The sequence below is a fragment of the Aythya marila genome (assembly GCF_965140915.1).
Source record: "Aythya marila genome assembly, chromosome: 6".
Lineage (NCBI taxonomy): Eukaryota > Metazoa > Chordata > Aves > Anseriformes > Anatidae > Aythya > Aythya marila.
This window is the reverse complement of record NC_139047.1, coordinates 11,258,032-11,273,643: the sequence shown is the minus strand read 5'-3', so window position 1 is coordinate 11,273,643 and position 15,612 is coordinate 11,258,032. Positions and strand designations below refer to the sequence as shown.

The window sequence follows — 15,612 nt, the reverse complement described above, 5'->3', positions numbered from 1 at the left end:
GGTAGGGCAGAGGGAGCTTTGGCAGGAGCCAGCAGGGGGAGAAAGAAGTGGGCTAGGAGACTTTCCCAAACCACAGGTGCCCCATCACTACCAGCATGAAGGGCTTGCAGCCCATGGGCAGAGCACTTGCTGTGCATGCGTGAGGCCCCGGGTTCCACCTCCAGCATTCCCTGGCTGGAGAACTGGGCTGACAGGAACCTCATAAAGCTCAACACGGAGAAGTGCAGAGTCTTGTACCTGAGGAAGAACAACCCCAGGCACCAGGATTTGCTGGTGGCCGCACAGCTGAAAGGCAGCCTTGCAGAAATGGACCTGGAGGCCTGGGGGACACCAAAGTGAACATAAGTCAGCATTGTGTTCTTTGCTGCCAACAAGGCTAACAGCACAAGAAAGACGTGGACCTGTTAGAGCAAATGCAATGGAGGGATACAAAGATGAGGCTGGAGCACCTCTCCTATGAAGAAAGGCTGAGAGAGCTGGGGATGCTCAGCCTGGAGAAGAGAAGGCTCCACAGAGACTTCATTGCAGCCTTTCAGTACTTAAAGGGGTCTTATAAAAAGAATGGAGAAGGGCTCTTTACTCGGGTAGACAATGATACGACAAGGGGTTATGGTCTAAAACTAAAAGAGGATAGATTTAAACTAGATATTAGGAGGTAATCCTTCACTGTTGGGGTAGATTCTTCATTTCAGAGCTCTGGAAAAGGTTGCCTACAGGTGTGGGGCAGCAAGAGTGGGGAAGCAAAGGGGTGCTGCACCCCGGCTCGTTGGTCTAGGGGTATGATTCTCGCTTTGGGTGCGAGAGGTCCCGGGTTCAACTCCCGGACGAGCCCCATCTTTTCTGGCTCCATGTCCCAGAGAGCATGGGGGGACAACCTTGGATTGCACTGGGGAGCAGGGCCAGGGCAGTGTCTGCTGTGAGGGGAGAGCGTTTGGTTTTGGGGTGTGGGTGTGTGTCCAGGGGGAGGAGGGCTGTTGAGAGCATGTTGAGTAGTCAGGGGTGAGTGTGTGGTGCTGCAGGTGTGCTTTGTGAGGCAGGTGTGTTGTGGAAGAGCAGGGGAGGTGTGTTGATGTGTTGGTAAGTGGTGTGGTCTGAGGAGGCAGGAGGAAGGCTTTGTTAAAAGCAGAGCCCCCCAGGAAGGCCCCCATGAGTGTGGGGATGTAGCTCAGCGGTAGAGCGCTTGCTTTGCATGCAAGAGGCCCTGGGTTCAAGCCCCAGCATCTCCATGCTTTTCCTCCCCACGCAGGACAGGGCAGGGCAGCCCTTGGGGGCTACATGGCTGGCACAGGAGGTCCCCTCAAGAACGAAGCTCCTGGCCTGGCCCCATGCGTAGCAGCAGCAGCGGGGCAAACACTGGAGCTGGAGCTGCCCCAGCAGGCGTGAGAGCTGTGGGGCACGAGGGCAGAGGGTGCAGAGGGCCCCATCAGCGTGGCTCGTTGGTCTAGGGGTATGATTCTCGCTTCGGGTGCGAGAGGTCCCGGGTTCAACTCCCGGACGAGCCCCACTTTTGGGACGAGCCCAGCTGCTGTGGGCAGGTGGCAGACGCAGGGGGGCTGGCTCTGGGCCCTTGTCCCCCCAGGCGGTGCTGCAGGAGCAGGGGGGCATTCCCCTGGCATCCCCCAGCAGCCTGCAAGCGGCACCCCATGCTGGGGCCGGAGGCTGTGTGGGGCAGCACAGCCGCCTTTGGCCAGGCTCAGCCATTGCCAGTGCAGCAGGTAGCGCCCAGCTGCTGCTGCCAGGGCCTGGTCCCCCTGGTGGGCACTGGGCAGGGGATGTAGCTCAGTGGGAGAGCGCTTGCTTCGCATGTAAGAGGCCCTGGGTTCAAGCCCCAGCATCTCCAGCCTTTTCCTGCCTCACAGCCCGCAGCCTGCTGTCCCTGTCCCAGTGTAGCTCTGGCTGTGCCCTGTCCCTTTTGTCCCCGTGGCACAGGGCAGCATGGGTCTGTGGTGGGGGGTGGGGAGGGAGGCAGCAGGGGGCTGTGCCTGAGGTTTTGGGGCTGTGGGGCAGCAGGGCTCCGTCTGTGCCGTGTCCCACCAGGATCTGTTTGCAGGCCAGCACTGCCCAAAAGGGGAGCTTCATCCAGGAGCCGTTGCACCCAGGACTTCTCGCACCCTATCGAAGGACCATCCTCCTGTATGGTGTTGTCTTTTGTCCCTATCAGAGCCTAGCATACGGGGGTCCTTTTTGGCGTGCCTGGGCTGTGCGGCCAATGCAGGGAAGTGGGCACAGCCGCCAAGTGCCCCCTGTGCAGCATCCATGGGGGCAGCTGGTCTGTGGGTACCAGCAGAGACCCCCCAGGCAGAGTCCCCTGTGCAGGGGATGTAGCTCAGCGGGAGAGCGCCTGCTTTGCATGCAGGAGGCCCTGGGTTCAACCCCCAGCATCTCCATGCTTTTTTTGTGGCCAAGCCACAGCCCAGATACATCGCTGAAGGGGGAAGGTGGGTGCTGGCAGGAGGCAGCGAGGTGTGGCAGGCAGCTGTGGGACATCAGGGCCCTCTTCCATGCTACGAACAAGGGCTGTTTGCAGACCAACGATGCCCAAAAGAGGGGCTGGTCCAGAGCTGAATTCCGGTTCTGCTACATCCTAAGCAAGAACCATACCCCTAGACCAACGAGCTTGGGTGTGCAGCTGGCCCCCAGCAAAACCCCTGGCCTGCCTTGGCCTCATACAGCGCACAGGGAAGGGGCTGCCCTGGGCAGCCAAGAGCCCTGTGTGGGCTCAGCGTGCCCCCTGCAGCCCCAGAGCAGGGCTAAAAGCTGTCGCTGTGAGCAGGATTCGAACCTGCGCAGGGAAACCCTATTGGATTTCGAGTCCAACGCCTTCACCCCTCGGCCATCACAGCCCCCGGCTGGGGCTGCCTGTGCCCCGTGGTCTGTGAGGGGCATCCCCGGGCAGCCCCTGGTGCCCCCCCAGCCCCCATTCCTGCTGGAGAGGCAGGGACAGCTGCAGCGCCAGCCCTGGGCCCGCTCTGCACCTGGGTGCTGGTGGCAGGGCCTGAGGCCAGCAGGGGCCAGTGGCGGCACTGCCCCAGCACTGCCAGGGTGGCCCAGGGAGGGTGCACAGGCAGCTGCACAGCGCGGCTCGTTGGTCTAGGGGTATGATTCTCGCTTAGGGTGCGAGAGGTCCCGGGTTCAACTCCCGGACGAGCCCCTCTTTTGGGCACCGCTGGCCTGCAGACACATCCTGGAGAGACACAGAAAAGCCCTGCTGCCCCACAGCCCTGACACATCGGGCATAGCCCCCTGCTGCCTCCCTCCCCACCCTGCACCACAGACCTGTGCTGCCCTGTGCCACAGGGACAAAAGGGACAGGGCACAGCCAGGGCTGCACTGGGACAGGGGCAGCAGAGCGGGGACCCACAGGGCAGAGCCAGGAGCTGGGCAAGGCGAGTGCCGCAGCCATCGGGGAGCCAGGAGCAGGGGGAGAGGGGCTCTGGGGATGCCTGCAGAGGGCAGAAGGAAGAGGAGCTCCTGGTGGGCATCATCCACTGCCCAGGCATTTCCCCAGGCACGGGCTGTGAGGCAGGAAAAGGCTGGAGATGCTGGGGCTTGAACCCAGGGCCTCTTACATGCGAAGCAAGCGCTCTCCCACTGAGCTACATCCCCTGCCCAGTGCCCACCAGGGGGACCAGGCCCTGGCAGCAGCAGCTGGGCGCTACCTGCTGCACTGGCAATGGCTGAGCCTGGCCAAAGGCGGCTGTGCTGCCCCACACAGCCTCCGGCCCCAGCATGGGGTGCCGCTTGCAGGCTGCTGGGGGATGCCAGGGGAATGCCCCCCTGCTCCTGCAGCACCGCCTGGGGGGACAAGGGCCCAGAGCCAGCCCCCCTGCGTCTGCCCCCTGCCCGCAGCAGCTGTGCTCATCTCAAAAGGGGGGCTCGTCCGGGAGTTGAACCCGGGACCTCTCACACCCGAAGCGAGAATCATACCCCTAGACCAACGAGCCACGCTGATGGGGCCCTCTGCACCCTCTGCCCTCGTGCCCCACAGCTCTCACGCCTGCTGGGGCAGCTCCAGCTCCAGCATTTGCCCCACGTGCTTGTTGCCCTGTGACAGCCCCAGGCCCTGCAGCCCCCAAGGGCTGCCCTGCCCTGCCCTGTCCTGCGTGGGGAGGAAAAGCATGGAGATGCTGGGGCTTGAACCCAGGGCCTCTTGCATGCAAAGCAAGCGCTCTACCGCTGAGCTACATCCCCACACTCATGGGGGCCTTCCTGGGGGGCTCTGCTTTTAACAAAGCCTTCCTCCTGCCTCCTCAGACCACACCACTCACCAACACATCAGCACACCTCCCCTGCTCTTCCACAACACACCTGCCTCACAAAGCACACCTGCAGCACCACACACTCACCCCTGACTACTCAACATGCTCTCAACAGCCCTCCTCCCCCTGGACACACACCCACACCCCAAAACCAAACGCTCTCCCCTCACAGCGGACACTGCCCTGGCCCTGCTCCCCAGTGCAATCCAAGGTTGTCCCCCCATGCTCTCTGGGACATGGAGCCAGAAAAGATGGGGCTCGTCCGGGAGTTGAACCCGGGACCTCTCGCACCCAAAGCGAGAATCATACCCCTAGACCAACGAGCCGGGGTGCAGCACCCCTTTGCACCCCCACTCTCGCTGACGGACACCTCCTCAGCACTGCCGGGAGATCCCAGCAGGGACACCCACATTAGGTTGCCCAGTACCACGTCCCAGCACCTTTTGAGGATTTCTAAAGAGGGAAATTCCACCACCCTTGGAGGCATCTGTCCCAGTGCTCCATCACCCTCACAGCAAAGGTGTTCTTTCTAATACGCCGTGGGCTGAAGGTGCCTGTGGCACAGATGAGGGTTGAGGGGTGAAGGAGTGGGCTCGAAATCCTATAGGGTGTGCAGGTGTGAATCCTGCTCACAGTGACTGATACTACCATCAGCTTGTGGGTGGGGGTTCACACTGGTTTCACCATGGGAGCAGCAGCCCCCCACCAGTGCTGGGTACTGTTCGTCCCGTTTGTGCCTTTGTGCTCCTGTCCTCCGTGTCCCCATCCCTTGTGGTCTCAGCCCTGCAGGCGCCACTGGCCTGCTGCTGATCTGCCTGTACCAGGGGCAGTCCTGTGGGGCAGCCCCTGGGGATGGGTGGAGCGGGGAACTTTTGCTTTTCTTCACATTGTGCCACCTTGTCCTAGTCATTAGTGGGCACTGACGGGTCATTTCTGTTGGAGCTTGCTGAGGACGTGCTGCTCAAGCCCCACAAGGGCATTTCAGTCCTAGCCCCCCCGTGCTGCTGATCCAATACCCTTTCTGTCTGCTGGCTGCAGATCAATGCAGTTAATGAGAAACCCTGGTGCTGGGCAAGAGGCAACCGGCTGGGTGCTGGGAACGCTGCTGCTTCCCAGCAGGACTGGAACAGCCAGAAAAACCCACGCAGCTTGAGGAGCCGAGCCTGGGGCCACGGGGTTCGGGCAGAGCCGAGGACCATGGCCAAGATGGTGGAGTGTGTCCCCAACTTCTCGGAGGGGTGCAATAAGGAGGTGAGGGTCGAGGGGTGGGCAGTGGTGGGTGGTGGGCAGCTGGGCTCCCATATGTCCTGCAATGGGTTTTGCCCCGTGATTTGCAGCCTGGCTTATAGTTTTCCAGTACTCCTGTACTTCTCTGGTACTTTTCCATTATTTCTGGGCCAAATGAAATCAAACACGCCAGCCAGGTCAATGTTGCCTGTGCTGGGCACCCGCTTCAGGCTGCACTTTGCCCCTGACAGTGGTGCAGGTCAGCAGACCTAAAATTGCTGAAAAACTGCTGCTTCCCCTGGGGAATGGGCTTTGTGGAGCCAAATCTGTTTTGAAGCTTGCAGGGGACAGTGTCCTCAGGGACAGCAACTTGTGATGGAGCTCTCTGTCACACAGCAGCTCTCCCAGGGCTTGGGGCTACCTGGGGGCTGTCACAGAGTCCCAGATCCCCTGGCTGGGATCTGGATGCTCATGCCCCTAGGTCCTGCATCCTCACCTCCTTCCTGATGAGCCTGATGATAGGTGCATCCCCTGCACCGGTGGGAGCAGGGTGGAGACACCTGAGAAAAGGCATCCTCACCTTGCACAGCTGCCGGGGCTTCAGTGGGAGCCTCGCCAGCCCAGCCAGCTTGCCCCCATTGGCAGGTGATCGAGGCACTGGGGCAGGCCATCTCCCGGACACCTGGCTGCGTGCTGCTGGATGTGGACGCTGGTGCCTCCACCAACCGTACCGTCTACACCTTCGTGGGGACCCCTGAAGCTGTCGTCGAAGGGGCGCTGAGCGCAGCCCGCGTGGCCGGGCAGCTCATCGACATGAGCCAGCACACGGGTGAGCAACCCTCTGCACCCAGCCTGGGCAGAGCCCCTGCCTCAGCTGGAAGGAAGAGCAGGCACCAAAGTGCTGCCAGAGGGCAAGCACAGAGTGTTTCCAGCACTGTAGGAGGGATGCTGGTGAGACCACACCGAGCTCTTGCTCATCCTCCCAATCCAGAGGGGCTGCATCTGTCCTGTCCCTAGGCTGGAGCAGGCATTGCTGCTGCAAACTGCACTTTCCTTGCCGTGACAGTGCTCAGACTGCAAAAGCAGCAGGGAAAGGGCCCTCATCCCTCCTTGTCTGCTTGCCCTTCTGGGCTCCCATCCTGATTTCTGCCCCGGCCCTAGGTGAACATCCTCGCATGGGGGCCCTGGACGTCTGCCCCTTTGTGCCAGTGATGAACGTCAGCATGGAGGAGTGCGTTGCTTGTGCTCACGTCTTCGGGCAGCGCTTGTCGGAAGAGCTGGGGGTGCCTGGTGAGTGAGAGCTGGGCCGCCCAGCTGGGCCCCTGTCCCCCTGCATACCCCCAGCGCTTCTTTTACACAAGCTTCACCAAGGGCAGAAGGGGGCACTCCCCCCAGTAGGCAAAGGCAGACCCTGGTAGACAACTTGTTCACCACCGCCCTGCCTTGCAGTGTACCTGTACGGAGAGGCGGCCCGAGAGGAGAGCAGGAGAACCCTACCTGCCATCCGTGCCGGGGAGTACGAGGCACTCCCCGAGAAGGTGAGCCTGGCTTTGTGGGACGGGAGATGTGAGCCTTGCTCCAGCCAAACCTTGGTGCCAGGGGGAGTGAGCCTCCTTTCCTGGGTGATTGCTTGGGAGGAGCCACCTCCAGGAGGGCAGCTCATGCTGCTCACCAGCACCCACGTGCTCTCCTCCCTCCCCAGCTCAAGAAACCTGAGTGGGCTCCCGATTTCGGGCCCCCAACCTTTGTCCCCCGGTGGGGGGCCACAGTGACAGGGGCCCGGACCTTCCTCATCGCGTACAACATCAACCTGCTGTGCACCAAGGAGCTGGCGCACCGCATCGCCCTCAACATCCGCGAGCAGGGCCGCGGCTCCAGCCAGGTACCCCCGTGCTGCCCGCTGACCCCGCTTCTCCTGGGCTGGGCTGCCACCTTGACCACAGGGGTTCTCCGCAGCCTGGACGCTTGAAGAAGGTGCAGGGCATCGGCTGGTATTTGGAGGAGGAGAACATAGCCCAGGTTTCCACCAACCTGCTGGACTTTGAGGCTACGCCACTCCACGCCGTCTATGAGGAGGTCTGCCGTGACGCAGAGGTGGGTAGTGCACGGTGCTCTCCCTCCAAGTGCTCAGCCCACAGCTGGGCTCTGCTTTCTCTTATACTCAGCTCATCCAAGCTGGGCAGAGACCTGACCCCCATGTAAACTCCAAAAGCTCAGCAACTTGTTGCTAACCTCAGCTTCTGGCTTATCTCCACATGGCAGGAGCCACATTGGAGGCTCTCCATGAGCCCCCCAGGTCCTGGGAAGGGATAGGAGCCACCAGGCTGGGGTGGCAGCGGAGGCAGAAAAGGCAGCTCTGGGGCCTTTTTCTCCTGGATCTGATGTCCTTTTTCTCCTGTTTCTGATGTCCTTTGCAGGCGTTGAATCTCCCTGTGGTGGGGTCCCAGCTGGTAGGGCTTGTCCCAAAGAAGGCCATGCTCGACGCAGCAGAGTTTTACATCAAGAAGGAAAAACTCTTCATCCTGGAGGAGGAACACAAGATCAAGCTGGTAAAGTGGGTCTTCCCAACACTGAGACAAGGGCGGGAGTACAAGTAAGACCCCCCAGATTCCAAAAATGCCGCTGAGCAGGGACTTGGGACCAGGACAAGCCACAGGCATGTTGGGTGACCTGTAACACCTGGCTTGAGGGATGGTGCCTAGAAATCTGTGAGGGGATAGTGACTGGGACAAACTGGCTTACAGTCCTGAGGATGCTCAGGGGAACAGAGACCCCATCTGAGGAGGACAAATTACAGGCAGCAGCTGCCCAGCCTGCCTGCACAGAGGCTGTGAGGGAAAGGACACCTCCCCACAGCTCAAGGGCACTGTCCCAGCTCCGGTATAAGCTGGAAACAAGGAGGCAGGTTCTGCTTTTCAGCTCCAGCAGGGAAGGGAGTGGGGAGGGACTTTACCACCCTATCAGGAATGTGCTAGATAAGAGTGAGCTAAACATTTATCGGTGCAGTTTCAGGCACTCGTGGGCGGCCGCACACCACCCCTACCTTGGGGGTGGGAGCTACGTGTGGCACCAGCTTTCCTCGCCTCGGGTGGTCACTCCTGCAGCCCTTTCCCAGGGCCAAACCACCCAACATTAATTAAAATCAGGGCGTGAGGATGCAAGAGGATGCAGCGGGAGGTGCTGGCGGGGCGCACGGAGCCGGCTGGGGCTGACACGGTGGTGCTGCTCCTTGCAGGTGGTCAGCCGGCTGGGCCTGGACTCCCTGTCTCCGTTCAACCCCCGGGAGCGCATCATCGAGTAGGGGCCCTTCCTGCTGCTCCTCACTGTCCCCATCTCTGCCCAGGCCGGGGGATCCTGCTGCAAGCCTCTTGCGCTGAGATTGATTTGGGAAAGTGAAACCCACTTGGAAGTCAGGGCGTGCGCTTATAAGTCCTTGTCCCCTTGCCCTGGGATATGGCTTCAGAGCCCAAGCCAGCATCTGGGTGCATTTCTATCCCATCAAATGCTGCTTGCAGTGAGATGCTCCTCTCATGCAGAGCAACCCCTGCCATCACCAGGAGGCTACCTGGCTCCTTCTCCTGCTGATTTTCTGGGACTCCCAGCAGAGCGCTGTCCCCCCTTTTCCAATCACCCGTGGGCCAAGGGGTAGATGAAAACCCAGCAGAGAGGGATGAGGAGAGGTTGGGTGGTGGTGGCTGCCAGCACAGGGGTGGTCTGACCCACGGTGTGCCACAGGTACCTGGTGCAGGCAGGAGAGGAGGACAAGGGGCTGGTGGCAAAGCCGCTGGGAGCCTTTGTGCGAGCAGTCGGCGGGAGGACAGCAGCACCAGGAGGAGGCTCGGTGGCTGCAGCTGCGGCCGCTCTGGTACGTGGCCTGCCCACAGGGGGGTTTCTCCCCAAGGGGGTCCTTCCCTGCCCTCCTGGGTACTTCTCCAGGCACCCGGGGGGCTCTTCGGTGAGGAGAGCTGGTGCAGTGGCTGTGCCCTGCTGGAGAACTCAGCACTGTGCCCTCACAGGGAGCAGCCCTGGGCTGCATGGTGGGGCTGATGAGCTACGGCAAGCGGCAGTTCGAGGAGCTGGATCCCATCATGAGGAAGCTGATCCCTCCCTTCCACCAGGCCATGGACGAGCTGGTGGCGATGGTGGATGCTGACTCCCAGGCCTTCAGCAGCTACATGGTGAGGTCTCACCAAGAGCAGCCCTGCCGTGGGCAACGGGGGGGCTTGCCAGCAGCACCACACCCCGGTGCTCTTTGGAGCAGGACTGGGGGAAGGGGCATCAGCTGGGGAGGGAGCCTGAGCACAAGTGAGGGACCTACTGGTTCCGCTGTGGCCCCTGGTGGAAGACACATGGGATCTCAGAGCACCCCAGTCCACTAAACTTCCTTTTCCTTGCCTGCAGGAAGCTATGAAGCTGCCAAAAAACACCCCTGAAGAGAGGGAAAGGTGAGCCCTCAGACTGGTGAGGGCTTGTGGTGGTGGTGGGAGCTTGCACACAAGCTTGCACCCCAGCTTTTGCACAAGCACGCCTAGCCTGGGCTCGTCCCAGTGCTCACCTAGGGCTATCCTCTATCCCAGGCGTGGCGCTGCCATGCAGCAGGGGCTGAAGACAGCTGTGAAAGTGCCCTTCACCCTGGCAGAGAAGGTGAACAGGCTCTGGCCCCCACTGAAGGAGCTGGCACAGCATTGCAACCTGGCCTGCAAATCCGACATCCAGGTACAGCCCCATGCTTAGGACCTTCTGTGGCCGCAGGGTTCACACACTGTCCTGGCTGGGGCTTCAGAGCTCACTGCCTGTCCACACCAGATTTTCCACCACAGTTTGACCTGTGCAGGGGACACATCTAGCCAGCATCGCTTCCCAAACTGGCCACTGCTTTTTACCTATTCACTTTCTGGCACACTGTGAGCCTTTCAGGATGGAAAGCTGATCTCCACCAGCCCTTGCCTGAGTTTTCACATCCGTGGCAAGGTCGTGAAATGTTTCCCACAGCAAAGCCATGTCCTGAACGTGGTGGGAAGGTGCTGCTTCCCATGGCAGGCCAGGGCAGCTGTCATGGCAGCAGAGATCCAAACTGTAACGCGAGGGTCTGCCCTGCTGCCAGACCATGAAGTGCAGCTGGTCCAGGAGGAGAGCTTTCCAGAAGCCTCTTTTCATAGGTGGGAGCCAAAATGTTGGAAGCTGCTGTGTTTGGAGCCTATTTCAATGTCATGATCAACCTCAAAGACATAACGGATGAGAAGTTCAAGCTTGCGGTAAGCAGGGGCTGGAAGTGTGCGCCTGCCCTGGAGGTGGGGATGAGGCTGGACAGAGCGGGAGATGTGGCCCCTGGGACCCCGTGTGGAGGGGCTGTGGGCACAAGGACACCTCAGTGCCAGGATGGGCACTGAGACGTGGCAGAGCTTGGAGGGTGGGCAGTGGGGGCCTTGTCAGTCCTTCTGTCTGGAAATGATCCGTCTTCTTCCCCTGCAGATGTCGCAGAAGGTCTCCGGGCTGCTGGAGGAGGCGAAGCAAGGCTTGGCACTCGTGCTGGCGCTGCTGGAGAAGCGGGTGGCCTGAGAGGCGCTGAGGGCTGGGCCGGGAGATGCACGGGGTGGGGGGGATACACAAATACAGCTGGGAAACACACTCATTGCTGCCTGGGCTCCTTCGGCACCCACCCCAGGGGAGCTGCTCCGCTCAGACCAGTCCCAGTGTTATGTCCCCTGCCTGCGCTGGACCTTCTTTGACCAAAGCGGGGACCCTGTGGTGCTGCAGGTGTGGGCCCTCACCTGCCTGCATGTCTCTGTGCCCAGAATCACCCTGAGACACCCTCCTGACGCGGGGCTGGGGCAGGGCCAGGCACCAGGGCCATGTCCCTAGCGGTACAGCATCCCGGCGGCGCATGATGAGCCTGGTGCATGGCAGGGAGGGAGCACTGCCAAGCACGGGGCAGCACTGGGAGGTGGCGGGGATGGCACTGGGTGGCACTGGGGGAGCTCTACCCCCTCTGCACAGCTCCCCGGAGAGGAAGGGCTGGGTCTGGTGGCAGATGTCAGGCTGTCGCAGCACCCTGAGCTCAACCTGTTCACCCCCAGCCCCCTTTTCCCAGCGGTCATCGGCAGGGCCCCGAGCCCCCCAGCCCTACAGCAGCCCCAGTGGGGACGTGATCCCCACACTGTCCCCCGGGCACTTTACCCATGCCGGGGGCACTGCGCCAGGGTTCAAGGCAGGGACGCCTGACTCACCCATCACCTGACGCCAGCACCCTCCCTCCCGTGTTTTCTCCAGCCCTGCAGGACCTTTGTGCTGGGTGGGAGCGGCGCGCTGACGTCTCCCCGTGCCCATGGTGACTGCAGGTTTCGCTGCTCTCCGGTGTCACCCCGGCTGGGCAGGGCCCTGTATTTTGTATTTAAGGGGTGCCCACGGGCTGGCTTCACTGCCTCAGGAGAGCCACGCTGAGGAGAGCAGTCGGGGCTGTGGTGCTTACAGAGGGCTCTGTTCTGCACGGCGGGTGAGCAGAGGCGGTCCCCACTGGTGGGGCTGGGATGCACTGGGGGGCACCAGAGCTGGTGCAGGGCCAGGACACGGTGTCCCCAACCCCTTATGCTCCTGCTGGGTGCATGGGTTTGGCTTGCTCCGGGACACATGGGAGACTTGTGTTGGGCTGGAGTTGGTGCATTTTTTTCTATTCGTGATGGAAATCGTATGCTGGGAGTGGTGGTGGTGGCAGTGGTGGCAGCCACTCTCAGGATCCCTGGGGAGGACAGGATGCCCCCTGTCCCCTCCAGGGTGCCCCCAGGGGAAGCCCCACACCGTGGCCATGTACTGCTGGGGAGTGCTGACTGTGCCTGTCCTTTCCTTTGCAGCTCGGAGCCAGTGAAGGATGTGGAACCCCAACCAAGGTGAGTGTCCGTGGGGCTGGGGCCGGCTGCCCCTGGGTACTGTACAGTCACTGGGGCTTGGGGAGGAGCTCAGTGCAGCCACCACAGGCACCCCAAAGGACTGCCTGTGCATCAAAGGGGTGTGGGGCATCGTTTGAGAAGAGGGGGTAGACCAGGTGGGGTCCCTAGGGTGCACAGGTACCCCAGCTCCCTACATTGCCTCTCCAGGCTCTGCTCACTTACAGTCCCCCTCTTCCTCCTAGGAGCGCCACCTCCGCAGGTGCAGATCTGCCCGTCTGCCCCTCCGACATACCCATACCCAGGGTCCTGCAACTCATCTGGGCCCTATCCTGGCTACCCGGCAGTGCCCCCCAGCGTCCCTGGGGCTTGTCAGCCAGGACACCCAGCTGCCTTCCCCTGTGTCCCCCCACCACCTGGCCACCACCCGCCGGGCCACCACCCGCCGGGACATCACCCACCGGGCCACCACCCACCAGGCCACCACTCACCGGGACACCACCACCATGAGCATCCCCCACCAGGGGTACCGGGGTGCCCACCAGCCCACCCTGGCTGCCACAAGAAGCACCATAAGAAGCACAAGAAGAAGCACTCCAAGTCCCACAAGCACCACAGTGGCAAGGTAAGAGTGTGGTGGCCGCAGCTGCCCCAAGCTCTCTGTCATGGTCCCCTGCACCCCCTGCATGTTCCCCTTTGCCTTGCTACAGCTGGAATGAGCTCATGGGCTGCCAAGGGCTTCTTGTTTTGTTTTGGTTTTGTTTTTAATTGGAGACTCCCTTTTGTTTTATAAATAGGCAAGCATGAGTCATTTCAAATGAGTCTTTAGATACCTTATCTGTGAAGTTCCTTGAAGCCACTCAGAGCAGTGGAATGCCACAGCTCAGGGTGCACCATGCAGTGTGTTAAGTCCCACATCTTCCTTCTGCTTACCCAGACCTTGTGAACCATGTCTGCTCAGTGTCCCACATCAGAGGACCAGTGCAGCTCCCTTTCAAATATCCTTCCCATCCAGAAGAGGAGAAAAAAAAAAAAAAAGGATAGAAAAAAAAAATCTTAGGGTAGTCAGTAGCTCTGTGTCTCTGCTGGGTGGAGATACTGCAGCAAATGATCTCCTAGGGATGGGTGCTATCCAGACAGGCCTGAGTGAAGGGCTGCAGAACAAAACCCCAGTTCCACCATCCAACCTAGATGCAATTCCCACACAATGCAAACCCTCAGCTCCTTTTGGTATTTGATTGCTTGTAAGGTGATTTGCCTGGACATTTGCTTTTGCTGGCAGAGACCACAACCCTTCTGGGGTTTGTTTAATTGTCCTGAACAGCCTTGAGAGATAACAATAAAAAAACAGCCCTCCCACAATGTGCTCATAATCATATCTGCCAAGCACCGTGGCAGAAATACAACAGTGCCTAGCTCAAAAATATGTCATGTGACAGCACTGCAATAAACACCGGCATCATTTTATTAGTAGCCATTTCATCTCAATGCCAAGGTAGCTTGGCAGAGGTTTACTGTCTGAGGCCGTGATGCTGCAAATCATGACCCTCTGCATGGCCACAGCCCCTGGCATTGCTGCTGGTAATTACCAGCTTGCAGCTCAGCCTGTGTACACACCTGAGGGCACACCTTTTGGTGGTGATTAAACTGTGGGCGTGCGTTGTGGCTGCTTCCAGCTCAACCTCGACCCAGCTGGGCTCTACGAACAGGCACCCTTCTTCCCGCAGCAGCTGTAGGCAGTGGGCACCCTGCACTGGGGGGAATTCATGGAGCCAAAATGTCCCTGGACAAGTCCCCAGGTCTCACGCCTGCAGCCGTTAGCACCTGCCAGAAGTGGTGTGGAAGAGGGTTGTTTCTGTGCTATCCTGAACCGGTTTCATCTGTTCCTTCTCCAGCACTCAAGCAGCTCGAGCAGCTCGAGCAGTTCCGATTCCGACTGAAGAGGACACGTTCCACCCGCACGGTGGTGAAGCCCCGGAGGAGACAGCATATGAAGACAAATATCCCACAGGAACTACCTGCTTGCTCTTCTGCCCCTGTCTGCTGTCTCTGTGGTCTGCATTTTGCCTGTTGAGTGATTTTCTTGCTTTTAGTTTGTAAATTGTTTGACCTGGAATCACCGTAAGAGGACAAGCAGCAGCTCTGGCCTGTCTTTAGTGCGAAGGGGCTCTCATCCCACACTGAGGGCCATCCCCAAGACTGTGGGTAACAGCACACAAAATTTCACGTGCTGGTCAGCAGTCGGTGGTTGTTTGTCCCTCTGGCATGATGCCAGCTGCATAGTGGTCAAGGGCCCCATTCCAAGGCAACACGGGGTAATAAGAAAGAGAGGAAGTGATAGGAACCAGCTCTGGTCAGTTACACTAACCTATGAGAACATATGAAAATATAGGAACATTTATTCCAGCAGAATAATCTGAGGGAGGACTGCTCAGGTGGGAAGAAATCACAATAAGCAAACCTCCCACTAATTGGTGAGCTAATGAACTACAGGGGCCATTTGCAGGAAGGCTGAGCCTTGCAGCTGATAAGATTGTGAACCAAGTGGCCCCAGACTGGGAGGGTGCAGAAAACGGAGAGCTCTGCAAGCCCATGGAGGTGTGCAGGGGGCCTGGGGAACAGGAGTACCAAAGAGGAGGGACAGGTAGAAAAGGGTAAAAAAGGGTTGGTTTTATGTAAAATGCGGCCGGTCAGCATGCTTGTCTGGCTAAGCCCTTTGCCTGATCACCACAGTTTGTCCTTTCTTTTTACATCTTTTGCTCATTAAATCATTTTTCTAACTCTGCCCGTGTGTTTGCACTCTCTGTACTGTGGTTTATGTGAGCTGTGATGATTAAATGCCTACTGGGGGTGAAACCTGTGTCTGATGAGTGAACCTCTGTGCCAGCTCCCAGAGCCAGGCTGGGAAAGGGCACCTTGTGTGGTGCCATCCCTGGGCCAGAGCAGCTGGAGGAGGTGGCTGAGCTCTTGTTGCTCTTCACCTCCCTTAACGTGCCTGACCAGCAGCCCTGCGCCAAGGGAACGTGAACTGGGGAGGGGTGAAGGCATTGCTGGGAGATGAGGGTCTCAATGGGCACTGTGGATGTGTGGGGTTGGGGCAGAGGAACAGATCTGCGAGGGAACTGGAGGTGCTGGGTAGTGAGGAGAACTGGAGGGGACCCATTAGCCTCCTGTGGTCCTTCAGGACTTCAGCAGTGCCCTGTGCTGCATGGACCCCTGGCCTTGTGCTCCAGCATTTTCAAGGA

The 15,612-nt window shown here is 59.7% G+C and overlaps 1 protein-coding gene across 1 annotated transcript; it reads left to right on the top strand.

The window, feature by feature from the left end:
* Positions 1 to 5,335: 5,335 nt before the first annotated feature.
* On the top strand, positions 5,336 to 15,152 carry FTCD (formimidoyltransferase cyclodeaminase). The gene is made up of 17 exons (XM_082763476.1): positions 5,336 to 5,510; positions 6,132 to 6,315; positions 6,648 to 6,776; positions 6,936 to 7,024; positions 7,189 to 7,368; positions 7,443 to 7,580; positions 7,904 to 8,035; positions 8,722 to 8,783; positions 9,222 to 9,351; positions 9,503 to 9,664; positions 9,888 to 9,931; positions 10,064 to 10,202; positions 10,646 to 10,741; positions 10,959 to 11,979; positions 12,335 to 12,370; positions 12,613 to 12,992; positions 14,263 to 15,152. The coding sequence occupies exons 1-14, from the start codon at positions 5,457 to 5,459 to the stop codon at positions 11,043 to 11,045; spliced, it is 1,626 nt and encodes a 541-aa protein (XP_082619602.1). The 5' UTR covers positions 5,336 to 5,456; the 3' UTR covers positions 11,046 to 11,979; positions 12,335 to 12,370; positions 12,613 to 12,992; positions 14,263 to 15,152.
* Positions 15,153 to 15,612: the final 460 nt, after the last annotated feature.

Coding starts and splice junctions, on each gene's coding strand:
- FTCD (XM_082763476.1), top strand. CDS start 5,457: ATGGCCAAGATGGTGGAGTGTGTCCCCAACTTCTCGGAGGGGTGCAAT. Junction 6,777..6,935: donor GGAAGAGCTGGGGGTGCCTG/GTGAGTGAGAGC, acceptor CCTGCCTTGCAG/TGTACCTGTACGGAGAGGCG. Junction 9,932..10,063: donor ACCCCTGAAGAGAGGGAAAG/GTGAGCCCTCAG, acceptor CCTCTATCCCAG/GCGTGGCGCTGCCATGCAGC.